General features: G+C 52.6%; 13 protein-coding genes and 1 non-coding gene across 14 annotated transcripts; 6 read left to right on the top strand and 8 right to left on the bottom strand.

Annotated features, from left to right (window-relative positions):
- Positions 1-66: 66 nt before the first annotated feature.
- Positions 67-1,688, top strand: AKAW2_21303S (Mob1 family protein; the record flags this gene model as incomplete). Its single annotated transcript, XM_041686112.1, has 2 exons — positions 67-300; positions 375-1,688. The coding sequence occupies 2 exons, from the start codon at positions 67-69 to the stop codon at positions 1,686-1,688; spliced, it is 1,548 nt and encodes a 515-aa protein (XP_041540129.1).
- Positions 1,689-2,087: 399 nt separating this feature from the next.
- Positions 2,088-2,769, top strand: AKAW2_21304S (HIT family protein; the record flags this gene model as incomplete). Its single annotated transcript, XM_041686114.1, has 2 exons — positions 2,088-2,210; positions 2,275-2,769. 2 exons carry the CDS (start codon positions 2,088-2,090, stop codon positions 2,767-2,769), a joined length of 618 nt encoding a protein of 205 aa, XP_041540130.1.
- A 274-nt stretch (positions 2,770-3,043) lies between these two features.
- AKAW2_21305A (HD domain-containing protein) lies at positions 3,044-3,775 on the bottom strand (the record flags this gene model as incomplete). The annotated part of the gene is made up of 2 exons (XM_041686115.1): positions 3,044-3,663; positions 3,730-3,775. 2 exons carry the CDS (start codon positions 3,773-3,775, stop codon positions 3,044-3,046), a joined length of 666 nt encoding a protein of 221 aa, XP_041540131.1.
- A 362-nt stretch (positions 3,776-4,137) lies between these two features.
- AKAW2_21306S (uncharacterized protein) lies at positions 4,138-5,953 on the top strand (the record flags this gene model as incomplete). The annotated part of the gene is made up of 2 exons (XM_041686116.1): positions 4,138-4,368; positions 4,418-5,953. The coding sequence occupies 2 exons, from the start codon at positions 4,138-4,140 to the stop codon at positions 5,951-5,953; spliced, it is 1,767 nt and encodes a 588-aa protein (XP_041540132.1).
- Positions 5,954-6,284: 331 nt separating this feature from the next.
- AKAW2_21307A (Rad4 family protein) lies at positions 6,285-9,122 on the bottom strand (the record flags this gene model as incomplete). Its single annotated transcript, XM_041686117.1, has 1 exon — positions 6,285-9,122. The coding sequence occupies one exon, from the start codon at positions 9,120-9,122 to the stop codon at positions 6,285-6,287; it is 2,838 nt and encodes a 945-aa protein (XP_041540133.1).
- A 96-nt stretch (positions 9,123-9,218) lies between these two features.
- On the top strand, positions 9,219-9,962 carry AKAW2_21308S (CoA-binding protein; the record flags this gene model as incomplete). The annotated part of the gene is made up of 2 exons (XM_041686118.1): positions 9,219-9,534; positions 9,586-9,962. The coding sequence occupies 2 exons, from the start codon at positions 9,219-9,221 to the stop codon at positions 9,960-9,962; spliced, it is 693 nt and encodes a 230-aa protein (XP_041540134.1).
- Positions 9,963-10,276: 314 nt separating this feature from the next.
- Positions 10,277-11,383, top strand: AKAW2_21309S (uncharacterized protein; the record flags this gene model as incomplete). The annotated part of the gene is made up of 1 exon (XM_041686119.1): positions 10,277-11,383. One exon carries the CDS (start codon positions 10,277-10,279, stop codon positions 11,381-11,383), a length of 1,107 nt encoding a protein of 368 aa, XP_041540135.1.
- Positions 11,384-11,676: 293 nt separating this feature from the next.
- On the bottom strand, positions 11,677-12,131 carry AKAW2_21310A (uncharacterized protein; the record flags this gene model as incomplete). Its single annotated transcript, XM_041686120.1, has 2 exons — positions 11,677-11,967; positions 12,066-12,131. The coding sequence occupies 2 exons, from the start codon at positions 12,129-12,131 to the stop codon at positions 11,677-11,679; spliced, it is 357 nt and encodes a 118-aa protein (XP_041540136.1).
- Positions 12,132-12,859: 728 nt separating this feature from the next.
- Positions 12,860-12,931, bottom strand: AKAW2_t20027A. Its single transcript has one exon. It is a non-coding gene; the product is annotated as a tRNA-Arg (tRNA).
- Positions 12,932-13,341: 410 nt separating this feature from the next.
- Positions 13,342-15,076, bottom strand: AKAW2_21311A (MFS transporter; the record flags this gene model as incomplete). The annotated part of the gene is made up of 4 exons (XM_041686121.1): positions 13,342-14,169; positions 14,219-14,302; positions 14,359-14,731; positions 14,796-15,076. 4 exons carry the CDS (start codon positions 15,074-15,076, stop codon positions 13,342-13,344), a joined length of 1,566 nt encoding a protein of 521 aa, XP_041540137.1.
- Positions 15,077-18,322: 3,246 nt separating this feature from the next.
- Positions 18,323-19,021, top strand: AKAW2_21312S (uncharacterized protein; the record flags this gene model as incomplete). Its single annotated transcript, XM_041686122.1, has 1 exon — positions 18,323-19,021. The coding sequence occupies one exon, from the start codon at positions 18,323-18,325 to the stop codon at positions 19,019-19,021; it is 699 nt and encodes a 232-aa protein (XP_041540138.1).
- Positions 19,022-19,235: 214 nt separating this feature from the next.
- Positions 19,236-20,244, bottom strand: AKAW2_21313A (NAD(P)-dependent oxidoreductase; the record flags this gene model as incomplete). Its single annotated transcript, XM_041686123.1, has 2 exons — positions 19,236-20,108; positions 20,197-20,244. 2 exons carry the CDS (start codon positions 20,242-20,244, stop codon positions 19,236-19,238), a joined length of 921 nt encoding a protein of 306 aa, XP_041540139.1.
- A 562-nt stretch (positions 20,245-20,806) lies between these two features.
- Positions 20,807-22,490, bottom strand: AKAW2_21314A (glycosyltransferase family 1 protein; the record flags this gene model as incomplete). The annotated part of the gene is made up of 3 exons (XM_041686125.1): positions 20,807-21,113; positions 21,204-21,833; positions 21,892-22,490. 3 exons carry the CDS (start codon positions 22,488-22,490, stop codon positions 20,807-20,809), a joined length of 1,536 nt encoding a protein of 511 aa, XP_041540140.1.
- A 959-nt stretch (positions 22,491-23,449) lies between these two features.
- On the bottom strand, positions 23,450-25,294 carry AKAW2_21315A (MFS transporter; the record flags this gene model as incomplete). Its single annotated transcript, XM_041686126.1, has 1 exon — positions 23,450-25,294. One exon carries the CDS (start codon positions 25,292-25,294, stop codon positions 23,450-23,452), a length of 1,845 nt encoding a protein of 614 aa, XP_041540141.1.
- Between the last annotated feature and the right edge of the window lie 1,026 nt (positions 25,295-26,320).

Below are 26,320 nucleotides of genomic sequence, written 5' to 3' on the forward strand. Positions count from 1 at the left end.
TCCTCCTCTTCATTTCCTTCTTTCTTTCTGTTTTCACTCATTTGAGACTCTGCGAATCCTCTCGCTATGGCTACTGCGGGAGTCTCGCAGGCCACCTCTCCACGTCTGCCTAGTCCGCCCCCGTTCACGGAGGTCCAGATCGGGCCCAAGTCACCCTCGGTCGGCGAGTCCTTTGACCACGAGACGGAGCAATTGCTGGGCGCTTCACAAACATCGGAGGATGGCTCAACCAGGAGGATTCGTCCGGGTACTAGAGCTGGGGATATGGCTGTTGGACCGCCTCTGATTCCTCTCTCCCAGGTACGGTTTCTCGTAAACAAAGTACAGCTGTCTCCGAGTAGCTCCGCTGACCCAGCCACCCCTTTCTGCGATAGCTCGATTCCCCCTTCCAACTCCAAGAACACCTCAAGGCTCTCTACAATCATTACACACGGCCCGAAGGCTCTGATACAGTAGTTCCCATCAATCGGGATGTCGCCATGCAGCTCGCAGAACCCCCGGACGGCGTCGACCGGTCGCTATGGCTCTACGAGCTGTGTCGCTTCCTGACTATGAAAGTCAACAATCTTATCATCGCCTTCTTCGCCGACTCTCCTCCCTGCTCCTCCCAAACTTGCCCCGAGATGCGGGCATCCGAGTGGCAGTACCTCTGTGCCGTGCACGATCCGCCCAAATCCTGCTGCGCCATCGACTATTGCTGCCATACCCTCGATTGGGCCACGAATATCCTTACGTCGCCTAAATACTTTCCCAGCCGACTGACTCTCGGCTCGGAGACGGGCGGCGGCGCACAGGCCAGCATGAGACATTTGACCAACATCTTCCGACGGCTGTATCGCATCTTTGCGCACGCCTGGTTCCAACACCGGGAGGTGTTCTGGCAGGTGGAGGGACACGACGGGCTATATATTTTCTTCAAGACGGTCTGCGACATGTACAGTCTCATTCCGGAGGATAATTACACGGTTCCTGTGGAGGCGGAGGGCGTGGATGTTCAGCAGCCGGCCGCGCCGGAGCACACGGACAATCGTCGGATGACAATCTTGCGCAAGGAGAACGAGCCGTTGTCGCTGGAGAGTATGGAGCCAGCGTCCATCAGCACGGGAGCAACTACGAGGCGTCACAAGAATAGCCCGTCGATCAGCTCGAGCGTGACGACCATCAACGAGGGCGCAGAGGACGACGAGCAGCCGAGGCAGCAGGCTGTAGCGGCGGCAACGGCGGCGGTTGCAGCTGCGAATGCCGCAGCGGCTGCTTCCGCTCCAACCCCTGCTCCTGCTCCTGTTCCCACCCCTGTCCCTGCACCGAAGGAGGCCGAGCCAACGCCAGCGGCCGAGGAGCAGCAAAAGTCTGAGCCGGAGCCGGAGCCGGAGCCTTCCGTTGACGACAACGGATCTAAGGTCACTGTTTCGGAGGTACACGCCGACGATGACGAGGCTACCCAGGAGTCAGTAGAGAAGCCGGAAGAGAAACCAGAGGAGAAGCCAGAGACAGCGGAGCCCGAGGCCGAGCCCAAGGCTGAGGCTGAGGCTGAAGCTGAAGCTGAGGCGGAAGAGCCGGCCAAGCCTGAAAGCGAAGCCCCCGCAGAGACGGAGGCGAAGCCCGAGGTAGAGGCAGAAACAAAGCAACCGAGCGAGCAAATTAGCGAACAGGAAGCGCCAGCGCAGGAAGCAGCGCAGGAGGCGTAGCGACGAGCAGATCTCTTTCTACTGATTTCTTTTTTGACATGATACATGATGGCATGTGTCGATATCACGGTTGTAATATGTGAGCATGTTTGTGGGGAAGGCTCTGATGTAATATACGAGCGAGTAATGATACCCTTATGAGTGGATTGGACTGCTATGTCTGTAGTTTAGATGTAGATGTAGATGGTGGTTGTAAACGATAGATGGTATGGTATCTCCGCCTAACTCCGATGATGTCGATAGCGATATTCTCCACCGGAAGTAGTCCACCTCATCTTCATCTTCAACACAACCAACTATCCCTCTTTTACAATCAATTGCACGTACCACCAATTTATACACCATACACATACATATATACCCTCAAATAACCTCTCACATACATACATACATACATACATGTCCACCCCCACCCCCACCACCACAACACCAACAACAACAACAATGTCCATCCCAACCACCATAACCCAAATCCTCAAAGCCGGACCCATCCACTTCGGCCCCTTCACCGTCACAACCCAGGTACACCCTTCCCCATCATATACACCCATCCCTCAAATACTAAACGAAAGATAAAAAAAAATAGGTCTTCCACCTAACTCCCTACAGCTACGCCCTCGTAAACCTAAAACCCATCCTCCCAGGCCACGTCCTCATCTCCCCGCGACGGGTCGTTCCCCGCGTGACAGACCTCACCCCGACCGAGACCTCAGATCTATTCCTGACCGTGCGGCGCGTAGCGCGCATGATCGAGCGTGTATATGGAGCGTCGAGCCTGAATATCGCTATCCAGGATGGCGCAGATGCGGGCCAGAGCGTGCCGCATGTTCATGCGCATGTGGTACCCAGGAAGAGGGGGGATTTGGATAGTAGGGGTGGGATGGATGCGGTTTATGAGATGTTGGATGGGGAGGAGGGCGATTTGAGGGATGTTTTTGCTAAGGATGGTGAGGAGGGTGGTAAGGGGAGGAGGAGGTTTCCGAGGGTGGATAATGAGGAGAGGGTGGCTAGGTCGGCGGAGGAGATGGAGGGGGAGGCGTGGAGGTTGGCGGGGGAGATGGAGAAGGAGGATTTAGATTAGAGCGTGTGTGTATATTATATGTGTATGCTGTGTTGTACTTGTATAGAGGGTATGTGTGTATGTGTAGGTCTATTGGAGCTATTATCTAAAGTAAACACTCCCCCAACGCCTCGCACGGAGTGTAATGTAATATGCACAGCATCCGTATCATGGAAAAAGAAATAAACGAACAAGACCCGAAAACCCCCCATTCTCGTACCATCCACGGTCGTAATCATCACTTTAACGCCGTACTCTTTATCGTACTATGTGCCACGTCTGATCATGCTCATGCTTATGCCGTCGCCTTGCTCTTCCAGAATTTCTCGCGCTCCTGCAGCACCGTGGCCGCCCATTCCTTCGTCTCCGGCAACTGCACCTTGTTCGCGACATGGCAGAACTCCGTGAGGTCGATGTTGTTGGCGCGCTCGTACTCCACCATCTGCAACAGCAGCTCCATCTTGTCGACGTCGTGGACGAACTGTGCCTCCAGAGTCTCGTTGGCCTCGTACTCGTTGAACACCTTCAGGATCTCCTGTCCGGTCAACATGCCACCGGGAACACCGCCCAAGAGGTTGTTGGCAATGTAGTCCATGACGGCGGCCTCGCGACGCGCCTTCTCGGTCTTGTCGACCCGGTCGACGGGGGTGATGTCGCCGACGAGGGATTCGGCCATGTCGTGGATCAGGGCCATCTTCATGCAGTGGGGCAGGTTGAGGCGGGAGGCCAGGGTAGGCGGCGCGAGCATGGTCATCACCGACATGCGGTACATGTGGTCGGAGATGGATTCGCCGGAGTTAATGCCGAAGCGGCGCCATCCTTCACGCTTGGTGGTCTTGAGACGTTCGAGGAGGTGGAAAAAGGGAATCGGAGAGGCGGAGTTCTCCTCGGGGGGGTGAGGGAGGCTTGCCAGGACTGGTGAAGGAGCTAAATGTTAGCTAGTGCATGGGAATGGTGGAGGAGGGGTTAGATTCTGCTCACCGGACTGGGTGGTCCAGAGGGGTTTGGAGGGGTTTTCGGAGCCCATGTTGTTAAGAGAGGTTTTGGAGGGGAGAGTGGAAGAGAGGAGTCAAGGTAGAGAAAGGGAAATTAAAGACGATGAGCACGAACAGCAAAGGAGAAGAAAAAGAAAAGAATGGCGAAGAGGAGAAGGAACCGGAGGAGAAAGAGAAACTGCGGGGAGAGAAAAAGCGGTCGAGCGGATTGGTTGGTTTCAGCCAGCCAGCGGATCCATCCATTACTTGCTGCTCTTCATTGTTGATCTCCAGCTCTCCGTTGTTGTTACTCCCTCTCGTCCCTGCAGTTCCTCGACTGGTCCCTCTGTTCAGGTATGTTTCAGTAATTAGTATGTTATACTACTTTTCTCTCTAACCAAGCATCAGATGTACCATGCAGTCACGAACCCCTCGCCCCAAACCCCCGAACTGGTCCCCTCAGCCTCCCCTCTCCGTTTTCGTCCGCAACCTCCAACTCCTCCAGCTCGATCGCCATGATGACTGGCCTCACATCTCTCTCCGCTCCCTCGCAGATACGTCGCAGAACCAGCGTCAGCGTATAAGGTCTATAGAATGGGCGCTCTATCACCTGGTTACCCTCTGGGACCCCGACACCGCCCGCGATGTATGTTCTATCCCCTCAGTGGCTTTGATGCCCGACTGACGGCATGCAGAAACTCCGGCCCTTCTTCCCTCCGCTCGAGCCCCTGCAGTCCGTCAATCTTCGTGCTGCTTTATTCCGTGTGCTCTCCGAATTGAAGAAACAGGGCGAGCTCGGCAGAGAAACCATTCTTCGCAAGTCAATGCTGGATGATTGCAAAGGAGAGAAATTCGAGGAACTATTGGCCGTCTTCTCTACTGCGGTGCTGCGGAAGACCCTCGCCGCTTCCTCAGATCCGGCACTACAAAATGTGGCCATGAAGCTTTCATTGGCCTCCGGGGTGACGCGCGAGGAATACCAGCTCATGCTCCCCCTCATCCTTGCCCATCGGGTCTCTCTAAACCAAATCGGCGAGCGTCGCAACAAAGCCCGGGACACCCATGAGAAGTTTACCCAATTGCTAGAACTGAAAAAGCTGCAGCTTGATGAACGAGCTAAGGAGAACCCTCCCCAACTCCGCGACACTGGCGCCGACATAGATGCGCTGGCTCGCGACCTCAGGGCTAACTGGCTGGGGGGTGAGGACTGGGCGGATACCCTTGTCGACGGTGGTGCACGAGGCAGCAACGACGCTTTTCTGGAACTGCCGTTCGACATCGCATGGGCAAAAGCAAAGGAATCCAGCGTGGATGGCCTCCGTGCGAATTCATCCCCGGATCTGCTAATTGATCTGGAGTCTCGCGTCTTCCGTCAGCGTGCCCGGCTTCAGCGCTGGCGCCAGTACAGTGCATCTATGCGCAAACATGAGCGGGTACAATCCACAAGCTCAACCAAATCTCAACCGCTTGTCTTCCGAGAGCACCAAGCACTCACCGTCGCCAGCATCTCCAAAGCTGTCCGGCAGCCGGTGGAACGCGCCTCGCCCAAAGCAGACGACCGGGCGTTGCTTTTCTCCATGAATGAGGCCATTGCCCGGATCAACGGCCGACCCGCAGCGCATCGTCACCGCCATACTCATAGCGACTCAAAATTACGCAACCCTGCAACAGTCTCCTCCAGCTCAGCGGCTGGGAGCAACAGATCATCGCCCCAGGCCGAAGACACTACCCGCTCAACCACCACAAGAACTTCAACACCCTCCATCCCAGAGCCCCAGCCCAGCGTGCCCTCATTCTCAACCACTGAAGTCCCCGAAAAGGACCCTTCTCCCCCTCCTGAACGAACTAGCAGGTTCACACTCGTCGAACGAACCCGCAAATCCATGTCGCTCATCGTACCACCCACCCAACCCAGACCAAGAGAAAGTTTTCGGTCCCACCGACCTCGGCCTTCTTACCCCATCAACCAGTTCGAGACGCCCCAGAGATCACACACCATCCCCAGTCGGGCCTCTACGCCACGCGACGAGCTCTTCGATGAGGAAGCGGACTACGCCAGCGTATTCAAGTCGCGGCCGCGTGTGGCGCACAGTCCGGTCGCCTCTCCCGCAGTACACATCAGCCCCATTGGGGATTTCGACCTGAGTCCGGACGAGGAAATCGACCTGGATGGGGGAGACGAGGAGTATGTGCAGGATACTCCGTTGGTGTCGAGACGGAGGATATTATGATTGTTACGTCGGTTCATGTTTCGTTTTGTCTTTATCTAATTCTTATGTGTGATGTTGGGAGACGATTTTACTTACCTCCCTTATATGCCTATACCTACTACATACGATTAATGTCTATAGATCCTGGAAAGCAGTACACGATACAGCAATTGATTATTATTTTAGTGAAGTATGAGTACACTATTATCATGCTTTTTTGCCATCCCTATCATTGTCATTATTATCATCCAGTACCTCCGTCCCTGTGCCAATTACATACCACCAACGCCAGACATGATAACATACAGACCGTCATACACACATACAAAATTTAACAAAAGAAAATCACTATCTATCGACGACCACTCCTTCTCGTACTCCTCCGCGTCGTTGGCGGCGGCGGCGGTGGCGCCACCGGCTCATATTCCGACTCGGACTCTGCATCTGATCCTTCGGAATCCGGTATCTCTACCGGGGACGAGAGGTCTTCCGAGTCAGAGCTCAACGAGATCGGATTCTCCACCTTGCCATCGTCATCGTCACCTTCTTCATCATCATCACTATCGGCAATCTCCGCATCAACAGCCTCCGGTGTGACAGGCTCAGTCGGTACATGTTGGTGCTGTTGTTCGTGATGATCAACAATCAATCCCCCATCATCATGATCATCTCCCTCCTGACCAGGAAGAAGGAAGCCACCACCTCGATCTACGTCCTCATCCTCACCAGGCAGTAAGAACCCGCCACCATGGACTTCGTCGTCGTGCTCATCCGGAGCCGGATGAGCAGGAGCAGAAGCAGACGCAGACGCAGAAGCATCCTGATCAGGAAACCGACCACGACGATTCGTAAACGGATTATGAGCATCCCGCTCATGATCCACCCCCTCGTCTGCATTCCCACCATACTCCTCCTGCACGCGCTGCTTGATCCGTAATCCGAAGAGAAACTTCCGCCAGGTTTGCAAAATTCGCGCCTCGGCTTTGCGCTGCTCCCGTTTACGTTTCTCCGCGTCATCCGCTAACCAAGCGTCTTTAACGAGGTCCTCGTTTTCCTCTGCGACAACCACGCCCTGGATAACAGGGACAGCCATCTTCGACCCGAACTCGAACCCCGTGACTGCTTCTGCGTAATCGACGCCGAGTTTCTTGCATACGCGCACGGTTCCGGGCCAGGGGATATGGACCGCGCCACGGGGCACCATGCTAGGGACGAAGCAGTCGATGTTTCCGTATTCATTCTTGGGAATGACGCCATCGCAGATTGGATCGGGGATGATATATTCCGTTTGGTGGATAGCGTAGAGGCCCTGTTTGGGCTTTTCGCCATTCTGGCGCTCGAATTCGTCGACTTCGCGTTTGCGGAGGAGAGTTACGGCGCGGATGGGCACGCGTTTCAGGGGCATCTCGCCCGCCTTGGGTCGCCGGCCTTCTTTGTGCCAGCTCTCAGCGGAGAGGCATTTCAGGACGTCTTTGCGCCGGAAGACTTTCTCTTCTTTGGCTTTGGCGCCTTTACCTGTTTTGAAGGTGCGGACGTGGCGTGCGCCGGGTTTGAGGGCTTCTTCGCGCCGGAGGAAGCGTTCGAGGACGAATTCGGTGGATGTGCGCAAGCTTTGAAGCGTGTCGCCTTCTTTGCCGGGTTTGCGTTCGGGTTGGTTCGGGAGGAGGTCCTTGGTGTCTTCGAGGTCGTCGACGGCGGTGCGAAGGGGTGTAGGGCGTTGGTAGACGCGGAGGATTACGCGGAACCAGTCGATTTCGTAGAATTTGCCTTTGCGGCCTGGTATGGGGATCTTCTCGACGGGGATTCGGTAGCCTTTGGTTTTGCCGGGCCAGGTGCGGCGGCGGAGATAGCGTGTTGTCACGTCTTTGGCGGTTTTGTCGGACGAGTAGGCCACAACGTAGCAGATGACTTGCTTCGCCTTTTCGGCTTTGCCGCCGCGAGGTTCGAAGGCTGCCTGGAGCTCCGGGGTCGTGGCGACAGGGTTGCGGAGAATTAGCGGGTCGACGGGGATGATTTGGTGGGTGATGGGCGAGGCGACTTCGGTCCAGTAGATGGGAAAGGGTAGGTCCTCATCGTATTTGTTGAAGTATTTGCTGCGGGCGGGCTTTGTGTCGTCGTCACTGCTATCGGACTCCATGTCAATGGCGTCTTCTGTCTCTGCGTTCTCCGTCGATGGCTCGGTGTCTGCGCTTGGCTTGGTAGTATAGGTCTCGCTCTTGGTCCAGCCGAAGCCAAGGGGCTGCAGACTGGCGACCAGTCGGGCTTCGATATCGAGCGCACGCAGCAGAGCCGTGAACAGCTGGGCGCCTACGTCTCGAGAGCCCTGCATGTTCTGTGCAGCGTGGCGGAACTCTTCAATGTTGGCTATCCTCTCGCCGTGCTTTTCGGGGTCGTGGTCGTCCTTGTGGAATGATTTGATCTGAGCCTCCAATTGAGCCATGGGGCGGTAGCCGTGTTTTCGTAGGCCAGGGGCGGTGATCTTGAACTTGCTCTTCCAGTAGGCGGCGAGGACTTTGAGAAGGATGATTATAGGGTCACCGCTGCTCATGTCAGGTTGGCCGGGTTCAAGTCGCGACGAGCCTTCAGCCCAATCCCGTTCTGACTGGCGACGCTGCTTCCCTTTTCCTTTCTTCGACTTCTTCTCCGGGGGCGGCTCTGGAGCCTCGAGACCGGATGCAATGCGCCATTTCTTGACCTCCTTGTGTATTGGTTGGGGCAGCTTGCGGCGCAGGATCTCGTGGAGCTGGGAGTCGTTGGCCCAGACATTGCGGATGGCGTTGTGGTGGAGCAGAAACTGTACATGTAGACAATGGGTCTGGATGCGGATTTGGCGTTCGATCTTTGACGGACCCTTTTTGCCTTCGAGTAGGTCAGTCAGGTGGATCTCGTTCTTGTCTAATGTCAACTCCAGGTCCTGGTGCTGGTCGGGGTTGAGGATGGAGGGCGTAACTGGGGTGGCGTTGGCATTGGACTCGATGGCGTCTTCCCAGTCGACCTCGTCGGAGTCGCTGCTTTCCTCATCCGATCCATCTGGTACCTGGGGCGTTTCTGTCTCTTCGGGGACGTCACTCAGGGACGATTCGGTGTCGGTGTCTTCGATGACAGCGGCGATGGGAGGCGTCGCATGACGACGTTTTGCGGCGGGCGGATCCTCGGAAGAGAGACGCTTTCGGGGGACGTAGGGGGGCATGCAAGCAGCGGAAAGCAGACGACTAGAGAATTGTATTTAATCTAGAAAATAATATACGAAAGAAGAGAGAATGCGAAAGGAATTGGTGGAGGGTTAATGAGGGAGAAGTTGGGAGGAAGGAGGAAGGCGAAGGAGAAGTTGGCGCCATCGAGGCTCGGCTTCTCCGCGTCTCTTCCCCATCTTTATCTCTATCTTTCACTTCCCCCCACATCATCGTCATTCTCCTCTACTATCCGTCCGCCTGACGAACCATCCTATCCTACTACTCTTTCCAGACTATCTGTAAATATCTTCTATCACCAATACGATCTCAAGATGTCCGCTACAATGGATGCCGCGCGCCGCTTCTTCCTGTCGCCGCAGTTTGCCGTGGCAGGGGCCAGCAACGATCGCAGCAAGTTTGGCTACAAGAGTAGGTCCTTTTGCCATCACTTTGCAGGCCGTTGCGCCGGCTGACCAGCAGTCTTTGCCTGGTATCATCAACACTCTTTGCCCGTTACTCCCCTCAACCCTCGCGCCCCGGAGATCGAGCTGCCGTCGCAGACCTACAAGACGGTCCCATCACCCCGCGACTTGCCCAACCCCGACCAGACTTCCCTGTCTATTGTGACCCCTCCCCCAGTCACTCTTGCCCTCCTCAAAGAGGCTCACAGTGTGGGGATCCCCGCTGTCTGGCTCCAGCCAGGCACGTATGATAAGAGTGTGTTGGACTTTCTAGATGGTCATTTCGCAGCTGCGGTAGTGGGAGATGGTGGTGTGGGCGGCGAGGGTTGGTGTGTGCTGGTGGATGGCGAGGATGCATTGCGAGAGGCCCATCGCGAGTGGAAGGCTCAACTGTAGTTAGGTTTCATATGAACTAAATAATTAGGAACAATAGTAATGAATATTGTTGCGGTGAAAAGAAAAAAGAAGTAACGGGGAATGAGAAAAGGGAAAAAGAAAGAAAGAGGGAGGCTGGCGGTGGCTCTTCTTGTTGGGGACAATCCCGTGTTTTTTCTCCTCTTCTTTTCTTCTTCTTCTCTTTTTCCTCCTCCTCTACTTTCTCACCTCTACAACTATCTCCATCGCCCACGTTCTTTTGCTTCCATCATATGCAACCCCCCTGCATCTCCTGTCCTTCCCAGCCACTGCTCGTCTCCACACCTTGAAGAAGGATGCCAGCCAGTCCATTCTTCCTCGAGTCCCCCATTCCTCCGCAACTCGATCTGGCCGGCGCTCCATCACAGCTTTTCCAAGTCCCGCCCACCCCCTCAGCCTCATCGGCTTTGTATCGATCGATCTCTATCCCCAACCGCAAGAGATCCCGTCTGGAAGTTGATCGTCGTCCTTGGCTGGATGTCGACACTCCCTCTAGTCATGTTGCCTCTGTGATCTCCCCCGACGATCTCCTCCTTGGTGTGGAGGATACCTCCGTCGATCAAGTCTATCGCCCCAACCGTTATCGCAAGCCTGCTCGATCTCTCGCTCTCGATGACAGTGTTGAATCTCTCAGCGAAACCGTGGACATTCGCCGTAAACGCAGCCGCTGGGATCCATCTTTGATCGCAGCCTCTCCCACCGGTCACGATGAGAAAATGATGATCTCGACCACGACTATGACCACGACCGCGACCGCGGCTCCTGCCGTCAATGCTCCTATTGCTTACCCACAGCCTGCTCCCGTCCGCTGGAGTCGAGCTGTGCTAGGCGTGGTAGGCAAGGTTTGGGACTTTTGTTGGAGCGGAGCTTTCCGAGGGTTTTATGCAGGCGGTGGGCAAGGCTATACTATGACGGCGGAGGATGCACAGCCCCAGCTGGCATCCCCATCGATCGAGAAGGAGAGCATGCCCACTTCTCAGCGGCAACAGGGTTCCTCTAGCCCTTTTCCGGGACAGTATCCAGAAGATGATCTCAAGCACAGTTGGGTGATCGTGTCCGCGCGAGAGGAATTTATGGACGAAGCCAGTCCTTCTCAGCGCAGACGAGTCCATCGTCGGACCCCAGCACATACTCACTCTCGTCGGCGGTCGCAGGGCAAGCGCACGCTGATTTCGCATGCGCCGTCGATGCCGACGAAATCCCAATTCTCAACACCAGCTAAGCCGCGGGAGAGCCCTGTGTCTGTGGAGACGCAACGCTACATGGCGCAAAAGCGTCGCATGGAGCGTGAGGAGGATGCCAGCCTTGCCCGGTTGAATCGGCAGCTACAAGCAATGATCAAGGAAGGGAAACAGGCACTGGGGACGCGCGTGGAAGTGGACGACTTGGACATGGAGGATTAATGCGCTTTTCTCACTTCTACTTTTTTTTTACGACATGTGTGACACAAACCTGATACCCTTCGTTGAACACCTATATGACGATACTTGACGATTGGCGACGCTCGTTACGACTACGACTCATGAAACCAACCGATAATGACTGGCCTGGATCTTTATTTTCGAACCGATTACGCGTGTGATACGATATTGTTATAGTTAGCTACCATTAGCACAAAACAGAACCTGAACCAACCAGAAAACATGAACTTTGTAAATGCATCAATCATTCATCATCTCATACTCCCCCAATCCAACTACTTCTCAGCCCCATCCTGCATTCCAGCCCCTACACCCGCCGAATCCTCAGACCCGTACATCGGATCAGCAGGACCATCCCCGTTATTACCATCATCAGCACCAGGTCCCTTATCATCACCAGCCGGAACATCATCAGGATCCTCATCACTGGGATCCTCACTATCCTTCTTCGGACTAGGATTCAAGAAGGGGAGGTGCACGCCAGACAAGAACCCAGAGAGTCCACCATCCTTGGCTAGTCCGTCGAGGAGGTTCTCGCCTGAAAGACGCGCCGCTTTGCTTGTGGACTGGTGGGTTGGTGAATTTGTTAGCTTTTTTGCCTTTTTCTTTTGTCTTGACCGCTAGCAGGTCATGGTGTGTGAAGTGATTTTGAGATAGAACGTACAGGAGTCGGCATCGCCACCACACCCATGACAAGGGTAGCGGGCACAGCGAGGGCGAGGAACTTCATTGTCTTTGTGGTTTTTGATTCCTGTAATGGGGACAATATTCAAAGGGGATGGATGAATGAACGAAAGAAAGAAGGAAAGAATTACTCGATAGGAAACGGGAATAATACCCGCTATTATATCCTCTGTAGTAGGTAGATAATCTGGCATGCTACGCGTCAGTATCCCATCCTTCCTTCCCTCGCACGCACCCCTTGATTTGGTGGGCGAGCGAGCAAGCGAGCGAGCGACGCGGTGTCCTGCATTCCTGGTCTGACAGTCTATCTACTATCTAGTAACTGTATGGGCTGCCGGCATGGGGGGGGGATTGAACGTAATACTGTCTTTCTACTTTACCCCTTCCTTTGAAGAAAGGCTTGTTTGTGTTTGGCTCATTCATAGAGTTGGGTACGGAACAACTTTACTTGGTAGTATATAAGTGGCAGACAGGGTATTGTTTCTCTCATGTCTTGGGGGATCGATCCAGGTCTCAGGGATGAGTACCTAGGGTAAGAAAGGTAGGTAGTAGGTAGGGTTACACGGTAGGGATGAAAACGAAACCAACAATTTTCAAAGTCCGACTCAGTCAACTAATTCTACTTGAGTCATGGGGTCTGTTCGGATAATTCCGATTGTTGTTTAATGTCGTGCTTGTCGATGTGCTTGTTAAAAAAGGTAGTCGAGAATTGGGGCGCATTTTTGTGTGAGGAAGAGGAAAGCAAAGGAAGGGGGGCAAAAAAGGGCAAAAAATTGACCTACGCAGGATTCGAACCTGCAATCTCTTGATCCGTAGTCAAGCGCCTTACCATTGGGCCAGCAGGCCGATTGATATATGTTCGGGCTTTATTTGTATTTATGAAGCTCGTTGTCATGGTCGACGCATGGTCGACGATTTTTGACTTTGATGGTGGATGCTTGAGATGGTGCTTCTCCATTTTCACCATCGCCGTTATTGGAACACGAATGTGGGGTTTCTCTGAAAGTATTGATTCTTCTCCGAGGTGTGATTCATGTAGGTGTTTGCAGTATATACGTTGTACCTTGTATTGGCGAAACAAAGACAGCGATATGTAACATGATAGTATTGAATAACCCATGTCCTCCGTGCTGCACATTATCACTTCGGTGTTGAGTATGTCTGTGCAGGTTGAAACATAAACATCAATATTCGTAAGACTCCAACGCTAACCAAACGCCATCGCTATGCTCGCAGTAGTGGCAAATAAACAAAAATCATGTCATCCGCGGCTGAAACTTCGGATTCGTCCGGATTCTCTCACCATACTTGAGTAAGAAAAGTGAAGCCGGGACAAACAAAAGTGCAATAAACGCGAGCAGACTGTTCCCCCATCCTAGTCCGAGGGCATCGTACAAAGGAGTGCCTGCCAACGGGATCGTAGCCCCAAAGAGGCATCGCAGAGCCAGCTCCGCTGATACTGCGCTGGCAGCATATAGAGTATATGAGTCAATCAGATACACCTGTGTGACCAGATGAACAAAGAAGATGCCTGCGCCCACGAAAAAGGTACCAGCAATGGGAACGATCCAGTGCAACCGGTATTCTGCGGCCCAGCCGTACCAAAAGAGACCGATCGGCACGAGAATGCATCCCACCACCAACGGTGGTAGACGATCTTCGGGCTTCATCTTGCCATGGATCTTTTCCTGCTTCTTGAGGTATCGATCGGAATAGTATCCCACAACGACCTGTCCAGAACAGAACCCAAGACCCAGTCCCAGATAGCCGAGACCTGCTTCTCCGGGAGTAAAGCCGTACACATTCTCGAAGACGCTCGTAAACGTCGTGAACAGTGTGTACATATAGCTGTATGTGATGGAGCTGTACAATGAAACGATCATAACGATGGGTGATAAAAACAGAAATTTGATCGGGCGGCTGATTGAGATCCAGATGATCTGGCCAATCGTCTTATCCAGGTCGTACTGAGTTCGAAACGGCCGTCCAGTCTCTTTTTGGAGTCGCTTCGCCTTTCGCTGGAGCAGCGTGGGTGCGTATGTCTCCCGCAAGAATATCAGGGAAGCAATCACGATGATACCGCCCTAATCAAATTAGATATTCGTCCAACACCACGGAATCGAGCTAACTTACAAGAATCGCCTCTACCCAGATTGTCCAACGCCATCCAATGTTTTGGACAATGTAACCACCATAAATAGGTCCTGTGACCATGCCCTAACGTACTGTTAGATCCGCATTATATATCCGCTGAATGGGTTGATTTAACTCACCATGAGTGGACCAACTGTCCAGATCGTCATTGCCGTCCCTCTCTTCTCCATGGGAATCATATCCGCAACGAAGCCTCCGCCGACCGTCACAGGCACGGAACTGGCTATTCCCATAACGAAGCGTGCCATTATAAGCATTGATATGTTCACACTGGCAGCGCAAACAACTGCAGCCAGTGCAAATAGTACATTGGCCAGGTGTGTAATGGGAAGCCTTCCACTTATCTCAGTGAGAGGTGTCAGCACCAGAGGGCCAAGTGCAGAACCCATCACATAGATCGATATCATAAGAGATGAAATGGATGGGTTGTGAACATTGAACTCTTTCAGAACTTGCGGAACGCCGGGAGCGAAGACCGTGGATACCATGGATCTATAACAGTCAATCCAGATGCTCGTACGGATGCATAGTCTTAGCGAAGACGTGTTGGACTTACACATTGAAGCTGCTCAAAGATATCAGCCCTATAATGACCCATTTCCGCAAGGTTGTCCAGTTCATGGGGTTCTGGGGGTCGTTTGGCCCGTCCCAGTCCACAACGAGGTCGTCCTTGTCTTGGGGGTCGTCCGATTCCAATGCACCATCTTGTGATCTGATTTCTCCTTCTTCAACGTGCACAATGTCCTTCTCCACAAAGATCGTGTCAGCACTCTCCAGGCTAGTTTCCTGGCTCAGAGCGGCGGAGTAGTCAACATCCCCGGGTGGCGCCGTAGGCATGTTAATGATGGGGGTGGTTACACGGAGATAGTAAGAGGAGCTGGAAGATCAGGGACAATGGCACCAGATGATTTTCGACATGGTTTCCAACAGACAACCAAGGCAATAAGTAGCTTGACAGCCACGCTGGGAAGACAGACAAACCAGGTAATTTGAGTAGATCATTGCAGACAACGCGCGTCCACACAGTAGATGAGTCTGGCATTCCGGCCCTTGCTGTCCGTTCCGTGGGTCCCTCGTGGCTCCCTTTCTCTGATTTTGGGATTACCTGTCGCAAAATTCGCCCAAGGCGGATTGTAGTGGATACAATAGGCGTAAGACGGATCATCTAACATAGGCAGGGGTAGTAGCACCGACGACTGTAATGGATTCCTTGCGTGATCAACTCGCCTCTGCTCCTTATCAACGTTTGCCCCATTGGGATGGAGAATTAGCCTTATCCCATCGAAACTATTCTCTGGGTAGCGCTTCAATATTCCCCACATGATCCACCATGGCGCAGAGGTCCCTGACCCAATTCTCCATTTGTCATTCGCAGATCGACATATCACTTCAGGGGATCAGGATCAGTAATCAGATCCCATAGGGTAACTGCTCCCGGGGAAACCTTTAGAGTATGATCGCGTGGCTTTGGTCCCAAAATAGCTGAAATAAAACTGAAATTAATCCCATCTATTGTCGAATATATGCAGCCACAGTTCGAGACCAAATCCAGTATCCATTCTCGGATGCCTCCAAGCATTGGTCGTTAATTAGGTGGTCAACTAAAATATGGCCGGAATAGTCTCAAAGGCTGGGTCTACACAATTGGGACGGGTTACATCGAAGAGACCAAGTAGCTACTCTTCTGCAGCTCCGTGCGTGTGGTGATAGCAATAACGATGTCAAGCCTGCAACTAGTTCCGCGCGGCCCTGAAACAGGCTTGTCAGAGGACTGAGCTCATACCTGAAGGCATCAGCCATGGCATGTTTTGGCCAAATATGTAGATCAATCATCCGGATTGGTAGTCCTAGCTCAGATCCAGAAATGCTTGGTGAAGACACCTCAGCAGACGATACTCATAATAGTACAGTACTATTGGACGGAAGGCGGGAGATCTCCCGGTTGGCCCATCGGCTGGGGCATTGGACCCGGTCGTCCCAGTCAACGCTTCGGCATTCCTCCCAAGTCCAGGATGTCCACTAACCGTCGCATATATGATCGCTCGTTGTGGCAAGTCAAAGGCGTGATACGGATCTTCAGGTCCACATCCTAGTTAACATATAGACCGAATATGCAAATGGAGCTGCACCAAAATAGAGGTTGCTAGAAAGCTTATTGTCCGACCGAGGTCAAGCGGTTAGAGTTTATCAGATTTCCGCAGCCCCAGGCTCAGTTCTAGCCCGACAGCATCGAAGTCTGGACAGTTGTCCTTGGGGATTCTACCCACTCTTAACGGCGATCTCCCTGTGGGAGGCTAATCGATTGGTGACAGCTAGTAAGAATATTGCCTCGGGTGGGTTCGGGACCACGGGCTAGAAGCTTATTCAGATTCCGATATACCAAAATTTGGGGTTATGTTCCGCTATGATGCGTTGATTTTGCTGCGGATATGCGGCGCTGCACGAATCCTTCCGTTGGTGTTCTCTTCGAAATCTCGCCTTATCAGCAGATGGAGATTGAGAACTGCAGGCAGCAGGTAGTCTCTCTATGCAATGTACATCCCGCCACTTGCTGCAGCCACAGTGGACCTTGCTACCCAGTAGCAAAGTGTAATTAGGGGTGGCGAGGCCGATTCTTGTGTGCGTATCTTGTAGGTCTGTGGCAGATTGTTAACTCCCGAGTCAGGATACCGAGTATTCGCCATAACTCACGGGGTCAAGGCCACGCAATGTTCTTTATCAGGAGAAGCAAAAGTCTCATGTGGATGGCACGAGGATTCAGCGAGACGGAAGTCTGCAGGACTGATGAAACTCGCATCCACGGGGACCGTCCCGTGATCCGTTCCTTCCCTGGTATGCAGACAACCTCCAAACATCCACCGTCTGGGATTTCAGCAGTTCGAGGTATATCTCGGCTCGGATTACGACTACCTCCCGCTCTTTCTTTTCACTGCTAGTTACTGTTACCCGATTAGGGACACAGCATCAACGTGAAAAGAGTCGCGGGTGATTGCCAGGTCGCACCCACAGAATGCTCTGAGAGACTAAGAAATGACCCTTTCCATGTCAGAAACACGTTTCGACTAAATTGATCGACCTTACCCGGGCTGCTTCAATTCCACTTAGTCTTCATTGGAGGAGCCAATTGCCAGTTCAATGACCTACACGTTGCTGGTAAGTTCTTCTCCGATCTATATACTATATATAGATGGTTCCGAGTCAGCCCGAAGATCAGCATGCGAGAGGGCTTCAAGTGTGAGTACTGCTGTTTTCGTGTCGGTTTACTTTCGTTGCTCAGTGATGATACTGAGCTATCTAGAAGTCAAATAATCACAGCATCAATGCTCGAGCTATGCACAATTTGCAACAGAGTCCTCGGCCTCGACCAGCTCACAACCACATCGCTAAAAGTTGAATATACCCCAGGAGGAACTCAAAACCAACTGATAGACATAAATGGCTTGAAATGTTATAGACAATGGCTCCCATGCTGATACTGTTTATATTAAATCCTTCAACATCGGATTTTGTGACGTAAGAAGAAGCGTCAGGACTAGTAGATGACATGTCTACAACGCATTGTATTGGCAAAAGTGAGTCAAATTTCCTTCTTTTGCGGATAGAATTCTGACGTGTAATTTAATGAGTCGGTTAGGCCTAACAACCCGGTCCCAAACCTGGGGCAGAAGTCCTCCTGATATTCAGACTCAAAGATGTCACCGAACCTTTATGCCATGACAATCTCTATGTACAAACCATGCGGTCATAGCCTCAAAACCTGCAAGCCGTCTCGTATGAGCTTAGAGCTTGACCCGATAACGTCAAAATCTGATGTTCATTCTAATGTCATCTTGCTCCCGTCTACGCGAAGGCACGGGTATCCGTGGTTATTTGGGCGCTTTGGCACGGAGATGACGACTAGTATACATGGATCTATATTCTCAGCAGACCATACATTCATACATCATCATGAGCTGACCACTCACAGCGAGGAACACACTAACTGTCTTTTCCAGCTCTTGTCGTGTCTATTCATTTTCATCTACCCACCGATACTACTACTTCCCTCCACAGTCCAGCACGATACCGAGAACAAAGCTCGCGATGGATCCACGCCCAACTCCTCTTCCCACACCACCTCCCTCACCCCAGCCTGGGCCGCAGCCTGGTCCTCAACCTGGTCCACAGCCAGGACCTCAGCCGGGACCGCAGCCAGGGCCACAACCAGGTCCTCAGCCAGGTCCGCAACCAGCACCGCAGCCGCCCCAATCAGTTCAAACTGCAAACGAGATCAGTTTCGATGAAGATCTCTTGAGCCAGTCTGGTTCCATCGGTCAGGATGCAGAGGCACAAGCACCCCTGGGCCCCAACCCACCTCCGCCCACCTCAACCTCTACTCCAACCACGAACCCCAGTCAAATACTCACTGCAAAGTCTGCCGTGGCATCCGCAGCCAAAGAGCTACGCTTGATCCGCAAGATGTTCGAGCCCGAAAAAGAAGGCGAAGCGTCTTCGAGTCGGACGGTTCCTCCAGAGGAGCAAGGCGGCGGCAGTAGCAGTGGCAGCAACGGGGACCCGTCCACTCTCTGGCGCGAGTTCGAGAATCTCGAAATTCACGCCGCCAGAGGGGTGGAAATGGAGGTCGGGGTGTTGAAGAACCTCCTGAAGCAGTTGGAGATATTACTGGATAATGCGCGAAGCCAGTTGCTTGAACTAGAGGCGCAGAAAGCACTGTTGGAGACGTTGCTCGCGATCTCAAAGTATCGGGGCGAGGTAGAGGATTCAAGTTCGAAGAAGGGTTAAGGAGTACTGCTACTTTACTACCTTTAGTCACTCGCTCATTTGCTTAACGGCTATGTTGTTCCTGGTTCACCTTGCTTATCATTCGTTTAGACCAGAACAGAGCCCAAAGAACTATACCCAACTATACCCAACTCGTTACAAATTAGTTGCTTAGTTGAATCTATTGTTATTTTCTACATACCACAATCCCCACAAATACACCCATGCCTATCATCTAATTATCAAAAGGCAACCCCGCCTCCTTCCTCACAGACCCATAAACCGCCGCCACATCCCCCTTGACCCCCTTCTCCTCCTTAACATTCACCAAATGATGATCCGTAACCTCCACACTCCTCAACCTAACCCCGGCCTCCCCCGCCAAATTACTAGCATGTCTCAAATCCTTCCTTGCCAAATCCACCGCAAACAACGGCTCCTCCCTCCGACAATAATCCCCAGTAACCATACGATCCGCATACAACGCAAACGGTCCCGGGAAGAACGTATGCAAGAACTGCTGATACGCATCCGCCCCCAACCCGGTCTTCTCCGCCGTAACCAGCCCCTCCGCCACGGTCTCCACGGTGTTCAAGATAAACGTGTTTCCGAGAATCTTCAGCGTCGTGGCGCGGCCCACATCCTCACCCGCCATGGAAATCGTCGCTTTGGAAGTAACTCCATCCAGGAAGGGCTTGATGCGCTCGATGGTGGCGGCGTCACCGGCGGGCACGACGACGAGTTGGCCCGCGATGGCGGCCGCGGGAGCGCCGAACACGGGACAGGCGATGAAGGAGGCGCCGTGCGAGGCGAGTTGGCTGTGGATCTTGCGCGAGGTGTCTGGGTGCACGGTGGAGCAGTCGACGATGATCTTGGAGGAGAGGGAGTCCGTGGGGAGGCCCGAGATGATGGCTTCTAGGGCGGCATCGTCGCCGACGCAGATGAAGATTATGGTTGAGGTGGAGATGGCGGAGGAGAGGGTCGTGCTGACGGTGGCTTTGTTGGCGGGGAGGGTGGATGCGAAGGTCGTCGCTTTGCTGGTTGTGCGGTTGTAGAGGGTTATGGGGGCTGTTTGGGGACCTTTTTGGGCGATGTTGGCGGCCATGGCCTGGATTGGGTGATTAGTATTCTGTTAATTGAGTGTGGGAGGATGGGGTGGGTGATGCAATGAGGGGCAGTTGGAGGGGGCAACTTACGCGGCCGATGTTGCCCAGGCCGATCCAGGTGATGCGTTCGTTGGCCATTGTGGGTGGTGGTGTTTGTGGTGAGAAGAGAGAAATTGGAAGGGATGGATGGATTGTGGGAATTGTTGTTAAGTGGGATAGTGAAGCTGGGGGGGAAAGCTGGATTAAATACAGATGAATGAAAGCAGGGCGAAACCGGATGCGATGCGGGGAGAGGGGTTCAATGTTTAGCCGTCATTCCACGGGTCGTTCTATTGGATACGGCAGTTTGAGTCAAGCTTACGGATGGAGACGGTTCAATGGAACTTCTTCATGATTGAGTGGAACTGGATAACATGCTAAGCTTCAGTGGACCAGCTTCGGTCAATTCGACAGCCCGAACAGTCGCGGTTCGCTATCTGTTCAAAGCCGAAGACCGGATGGCCCCGCCCGCGGAGTCATCGCCATTTTAATTAACTATTAACTCAACTAGTAAGTAACGAGTCAACTAAGTACACCGTAGTTAGTTAGCTTAATCTTCACCCAGATCAAATTCATCGCTTGCTTCAAATGCACTTTTGTTTTTCTCTTCTGTCCGACTCAAGGAAAGGAACGCCAATGACCAATTTCATGTCATTCATCTTCAACCGCGGATCCGAGTATGAGGAGGCGCCCAGGGTTGGCTCAACACCTCGAGCAATTTCTCGTATGCGACGACGCGTCCATCTTTGAACGGCAGCTGTCCGGACACCTGCATGGCCCGCATGCGCATTGCATAGGATTCGTCAGTGTCGGCCATCACACGCAGCAGTGCATTGCCCAGCTCCTCCCCACTCACGCCCGGCGCCGACCTGCGGCTACCCCAAATGCCAATCCCCAGGTACTCAACCCGTGCAGCAAAGTCGTACGCGTCAAACCAGACTGGGAGCACGATCTGCGGAACCTCAGCCCTAGTGGATCTCGGTGTTAGCGCATATTGCATTCATCCCACCGCAGGTACAATGCTAAAGAATGCATAGCCGTAGAGCGAACAAACATACCTGACAGCCTCATGGAACGCATTGGCTCCGCCATAGTTCACCACACAACTGATATGTCCACTCATAAGAAGTGACATGGTTTCGAACACAAAATGCTTCATAATGCGCATACGCTTCCCGTGTATGTACACCCCCAAGAGCTTGACGATCTCTCTGGTCACGGCAGGATCATCGACGTGCTTGAGCTTCCAGAGGACTTGGATGTTGAGCTCTTGCTCGAGAAGCATGCTCAGGGACTTGGCGATTTCAATTTGCTGCTTGCCCTCGTAGGTGAAGCGGGCGTCCATAAGGACCAGCACAGTAGGACGCTTCGAAAGCCAATGCTCCAGTTCAGGATCTTCCTTCACCATAGGGCGATAGCGGCGAAGAATAGGGCCACAGAGGGTCATGTGCTCAGGCACAATGAGTGGGAAGTCGGTCTCGGGCCAGGAAGGAATGATGACACGGCTACTCTTCTTTGCCTCATGGGACATGAAAGGAAGAGGGCCCTCAATTCCGCGAGCCTCACGGGCCTCATTGAGTTCCTTGAGACTTTCGCATTTGTCAAGTTCGCGCTTGAACCGGAAACCCAGGAAGAGGTTGCGAAGCTTGTCCCAGATCGACATTGGCATCTTGAACCCAGAACAAATCCTATCGCAGTCAGCATATAATCTCCACAAGCCCCAGAGGCGAATCACTCAAAACTCACATGGGATACTTCATCAAATCACTCAACTTCCACTTCACCACATAATCCTTGACTCCGCCCTTTCCCAACAGAACATGTCTCCAACGCAAGTACCGACAGACGTCGACAGCGGGAGCAAAAAGCGGATCGACGACGATCAAAACAGGGCCAAGAGATTTCACGAGATCCACAACGCCATTGAAGATCTCAATATAATCCCTACCGGTCCAAGGCATCAAACCCAGAGCCAAATCCGAGCGATAGTTTCTCAACGCAGCAAAGAAACCAATCTGCGGGATGTCGTCAAACTGTCCATCTCTCATGCGAACATGTTTCATAGACATTCCAGGGATCTCCTCGAAAGCTGCCTCAGTAGCAAAGGGAGACTCCGAGGCCGCAGCATAGTAATTCAACTCTGAAACATGTCTCTTAAGCGGTCCAAATGATCCAATATGGATCTTGTAAGGCGTATTGCCAATGAGAAATTCGTGAGCTACGGCGAGGATGACGCTTGAATGCTCGCGCTCGCTGTTTGTCAGGAACAGAATGCAGGGCGTGCTGCTTCTGATGTTGATGGCGGTGGTGGTGTCTATCGAGCCGTATCTATATCCGTAGGACATGATGGCGGCTCGGTAGTATGATTTTCTGATGAGTGGTAAGATGGGGGTAAGCTAAGTAGATATGAGAGGGTGAGAAGAAGGAGGAGCAGGGGAAGGAGAAGAAAGTAGCACTTATCTTCCATGATTGGAGCCATGCATCGAAGGAAATTGGCTGCGTGCGTGTGTGTGCAAAGTGACTGTCTGGCGGGGTGAGGAAGTGAATCCAAAAACACGTGTTGACGGACTGAAGATGAGAGTATGTGAACTGTTGTCCTTCTGTCGTTACTATCCGCCTTTCTGATATGGCGGATGCGAACTCCCTCCGAACACCCTTGGAAGGCATTTCATACTGTTCTGGAATGTCTCCGCTTGTGCTTCTGCATGTCTCCGCTTCACAGTGAACGAAAGGGTCTGGCAGTGAACGAAGGGTCTGCGGCTGGGGGATCCGATTTCTCTCACGGTCAGGAAGAGTGTTTGTGATGAGGAAATTGCTGCATGATACTGGGTGATGGTTTTCGTCTATGGTCTATGTCATTAACATTATTCTATGTCTCTATATAGAAGGTATATCAACGTGTAAATCAGAACGCTGAGATAGTAGGATAGTCATGCGCCAATACAAATTCGCGACTTGGAAGATGAACCCCATCGACCTCATCGTAGAGGTCATTATCAACCTCGCTCAAAATAATGCCCTAGCTACCATGTTGTAGCCAGTTATTAGGCGACTCTCACGGCTCAGATGTCGTTTCCACGTGTACGCCGCGAAGGGTACAGCCCTTTGCTGCAGGGCTCCACGTATAAGCTGCGGGATTTGCTAGCATATCGTTCTCTCGCGAACGTACCCAACCGCACTCCTAGTAAGTGCATATAATGCACAAAATGGATATATGGCTGGATGGATTGGCATCACATCTTTGGTGGTGCCCTGAGATATTTTGTATGATATTGCCCCACAGGCCCAAGTGTGGAGCATGACCTCATACCTTGGTCGAATTCTTCCTAGGACGGCCGCTGATAGTAGAGTTGCACGTATTGACTCGATCAATATCGTACGGATTCTCCTCGTATGTGACTGTACGAGCAAGCGAGTGAGTGGATTTCTTGGAAGCACGCGACGCCCGCCGTTCCATTGCACCCCTAGAAGGCATACTGGAGAGGCTGTTACTATCACTATCGTCGCTGACACCATTATCAGCTCCAGCGGCAGATCCCCCCTTCTCCACGTCAGACTTGGGTGAAGGAACCGAGCTTTGCTGCGCCGCAGCAGCAAGTCTCTGCATGAACGCCTCTGCCTGGGCAGCATAGAGGCAGCGCTTGCGGATGCGGGCACCATACAGGTAGAAGACAATAGGGAAAGGAAGGCACGCTAGCGACAAAAACGCGGGGATTGAGGAAGCCCAATGGATACCGAGGTTCTCGTACATGTAGGTCGTGAACAACGGGAACGCAAAGCCGAGCAAAGACCGGAGAGCCGAGTTCGCCGCCAGAACCGATGCGGCATAGATCGTGTATGCGTCAATGAGGTAGTTGAAAACACTCAGGAATACCAATACCAAGCCGAACCCGAATGGGGCACCTGCAGCCACAGATGCCATCCAGTGGATGGACGGGTAGTTGGTCCAGGCGAACCAGAAAAGGCCAATAGGTAGGGCAATCCCTCCAAGGATACTTGGGGGCAGACGAACCTCCGGAGGCAGACGGCCGTTGGCTTGTTGGCATTTCTTCGCATAATTTAGGTTGTCAGGAATAGTGAGAGCAACTGCAATTACCATTCCGACTAGGATACCCAAAAAGGCCAAGCCTCCAATACCCTCGCTCCAACCGCGTGCCTCCTGAAAGACGATAGGATAAGCTGCAAACAGCATGTAAAGCGTTCCATAGATGATGGCCATGTAGATACAGAGAAGCAGCACAATGGGTTCTCTGAAGAGCATGAGCCAGGGTCGTGACAGGGCAGTCTTCAATGCTTGGCCTAGAGACACCTTGCCTCTCTCCATATCCAGTTTACTGCGGTAGACCTTGCCACTCAACTCAGACAGCTTTTCAGCCCGTCGGCGCAAGAGAACTGGTGCATATGTCTCCGGCAGGAAGAAGATAAGGCATAACCACATTACGCCGGAAAAGGCTGCCAGGAATCCTTCCACCCAGCGCCAGCCTGCTCCAGCGCCAAGAAAGCCACCGATGACGGGGCCAATAGTAGGTCCGCAAAGAGGTGCTGCAGCGAAGAGACTAATAGCGATACCACGTTTGGCAGCGGGGAACAAATCTGCAATCGTGCCGCCCGCGTTACCAAACGGTGAGGATCCGAAGAATCCGGCCAGGAAGCGAAGGATGACGAGCGTTTGAATGTTCTTTGAACCCGCAGCCCCTGCATTGAAAGCTGTGAGAAGCGCAAAGGTCACTGAGAAAACATTACGGCGTCCGAACACCTCGCTCATCGGAGCCCATAGTAGCGGGCCAAAGGCGAAGCCCAAAACGAATAGCGAGATACCGAGGATGGCAACCTCTTCCTCACATTGAAACTCTATAACAACCTGACTTATACTTCCCGAGTATGCTGATGACACCAGGGCGACAGTAAGGGTCACGAAGGAAACTAGAATAGTATATAGCCATTTTGAGAGATTACCAAAAGCCATAGGGTTTCGAGGATCATTAGGAAGCCAGGTGACGACATAGGGCGATTCTTCTGTCCCTAACCCTTCGTAGTTAAAATCGATGATCTCCGGGGTGACGACTTTTTGGTCGAAGACAAGGCGCCAATAGGGGATCTTCGAGGGCCGAGGAGCGCCGCCATTGGCGACAGTGCCTGCCATGCCCATAGTAGTGCCCGTTAATTAAGGTTCAGCACAACGGCTATTTGCAAAATGGTGGCTGGGTGGTATGGAGATTGACACAACGTAGAAATGTCTCTCAACCTTCTCATGCAACTGCTAAACTGAGAACAAGAAATGACGAATAGACAAATAAATGTAAGACAACAAACATGGCGTGGGATTAAACCGGCACGACTTTCCCGATTACAATTTCTTCATTCCTCCGGTTACTCGGCAGGGGCGATAGGCCTCAGCGAATCAGGAGTCGGAATGTGTTCTGGGAGCCGAGGTTGCTTCAGAATTTGCTGTGCCTGTCTTATCTCCGCCCAATATCCGCTGTTCCAGATTCTGGTGCTTCTCGTTGCTGCGGCTGCCTGACGATTTGTTTGTTTTGTTCGAGAAAGCTATAAGACCACATATTGGAGAGCTTTGGTGGTGAAAGATCAGGATCAGGTTGGCTGCGTTGAACTATTGCTTCGGCTGCGTCCCTTATGCGTTTAGCAGTTAGAGGAACGCCAGTCCGATTTAGAGAGTCGGGATCATCAAATAGAGAGTCATACTGAGCCTCGGTAAGCTTCAAATTCGCGGGATGACGAGTCGATCTGGATGGTAATTCGTGAACTCTTCGTCGCAAGCGATAATAGCTAAGCCCAAACTCTCTTGCAGCCTTCCGTATGGATACAGGGTTTTCGGTGTCCTTTTTCTCATGGTAGTATTCCGTAGCCTCTTTTTATTGGTCTTCCTGGCTCTTGTAGACAGTCGGCATGGTTCTTTGGTATAGTTCGCGAATATTATTTGAACTGTGCCCTGGGAAGTGCTTCATGCGACGCGAGAAGATGCGGTGGTGCGCTGAGCTGTGGTTCACCAAATATGTCAGTGTGGGGCGCACACGGCAACAAGGAAGAGATTAGACGTTATAGACAATAATACAATATCTTGCACATTACCTGGACTTAAGTCGTTGTGTGTGATTGACTACTGAGTCGGAACTATAGTCCTATCCGACATGTGGTACCAATGGTGCACTCCCCC

This window comes from Aspergillus luchuensis, chromosome 2 (assembly GCF_016861625.1).
Source record: "Aspergillus luchuensis IFO 4308 DNA, chromosome 2, nearly complete sequence".
Taxonomy (NCBI): domain Eukaryota; kingdom Fungi; phylum Ascomycota; class Eurotiomycetes; order Eurotiales; family Aspergillaceae; genus Aspergillus; species Aspergillus luchuensis.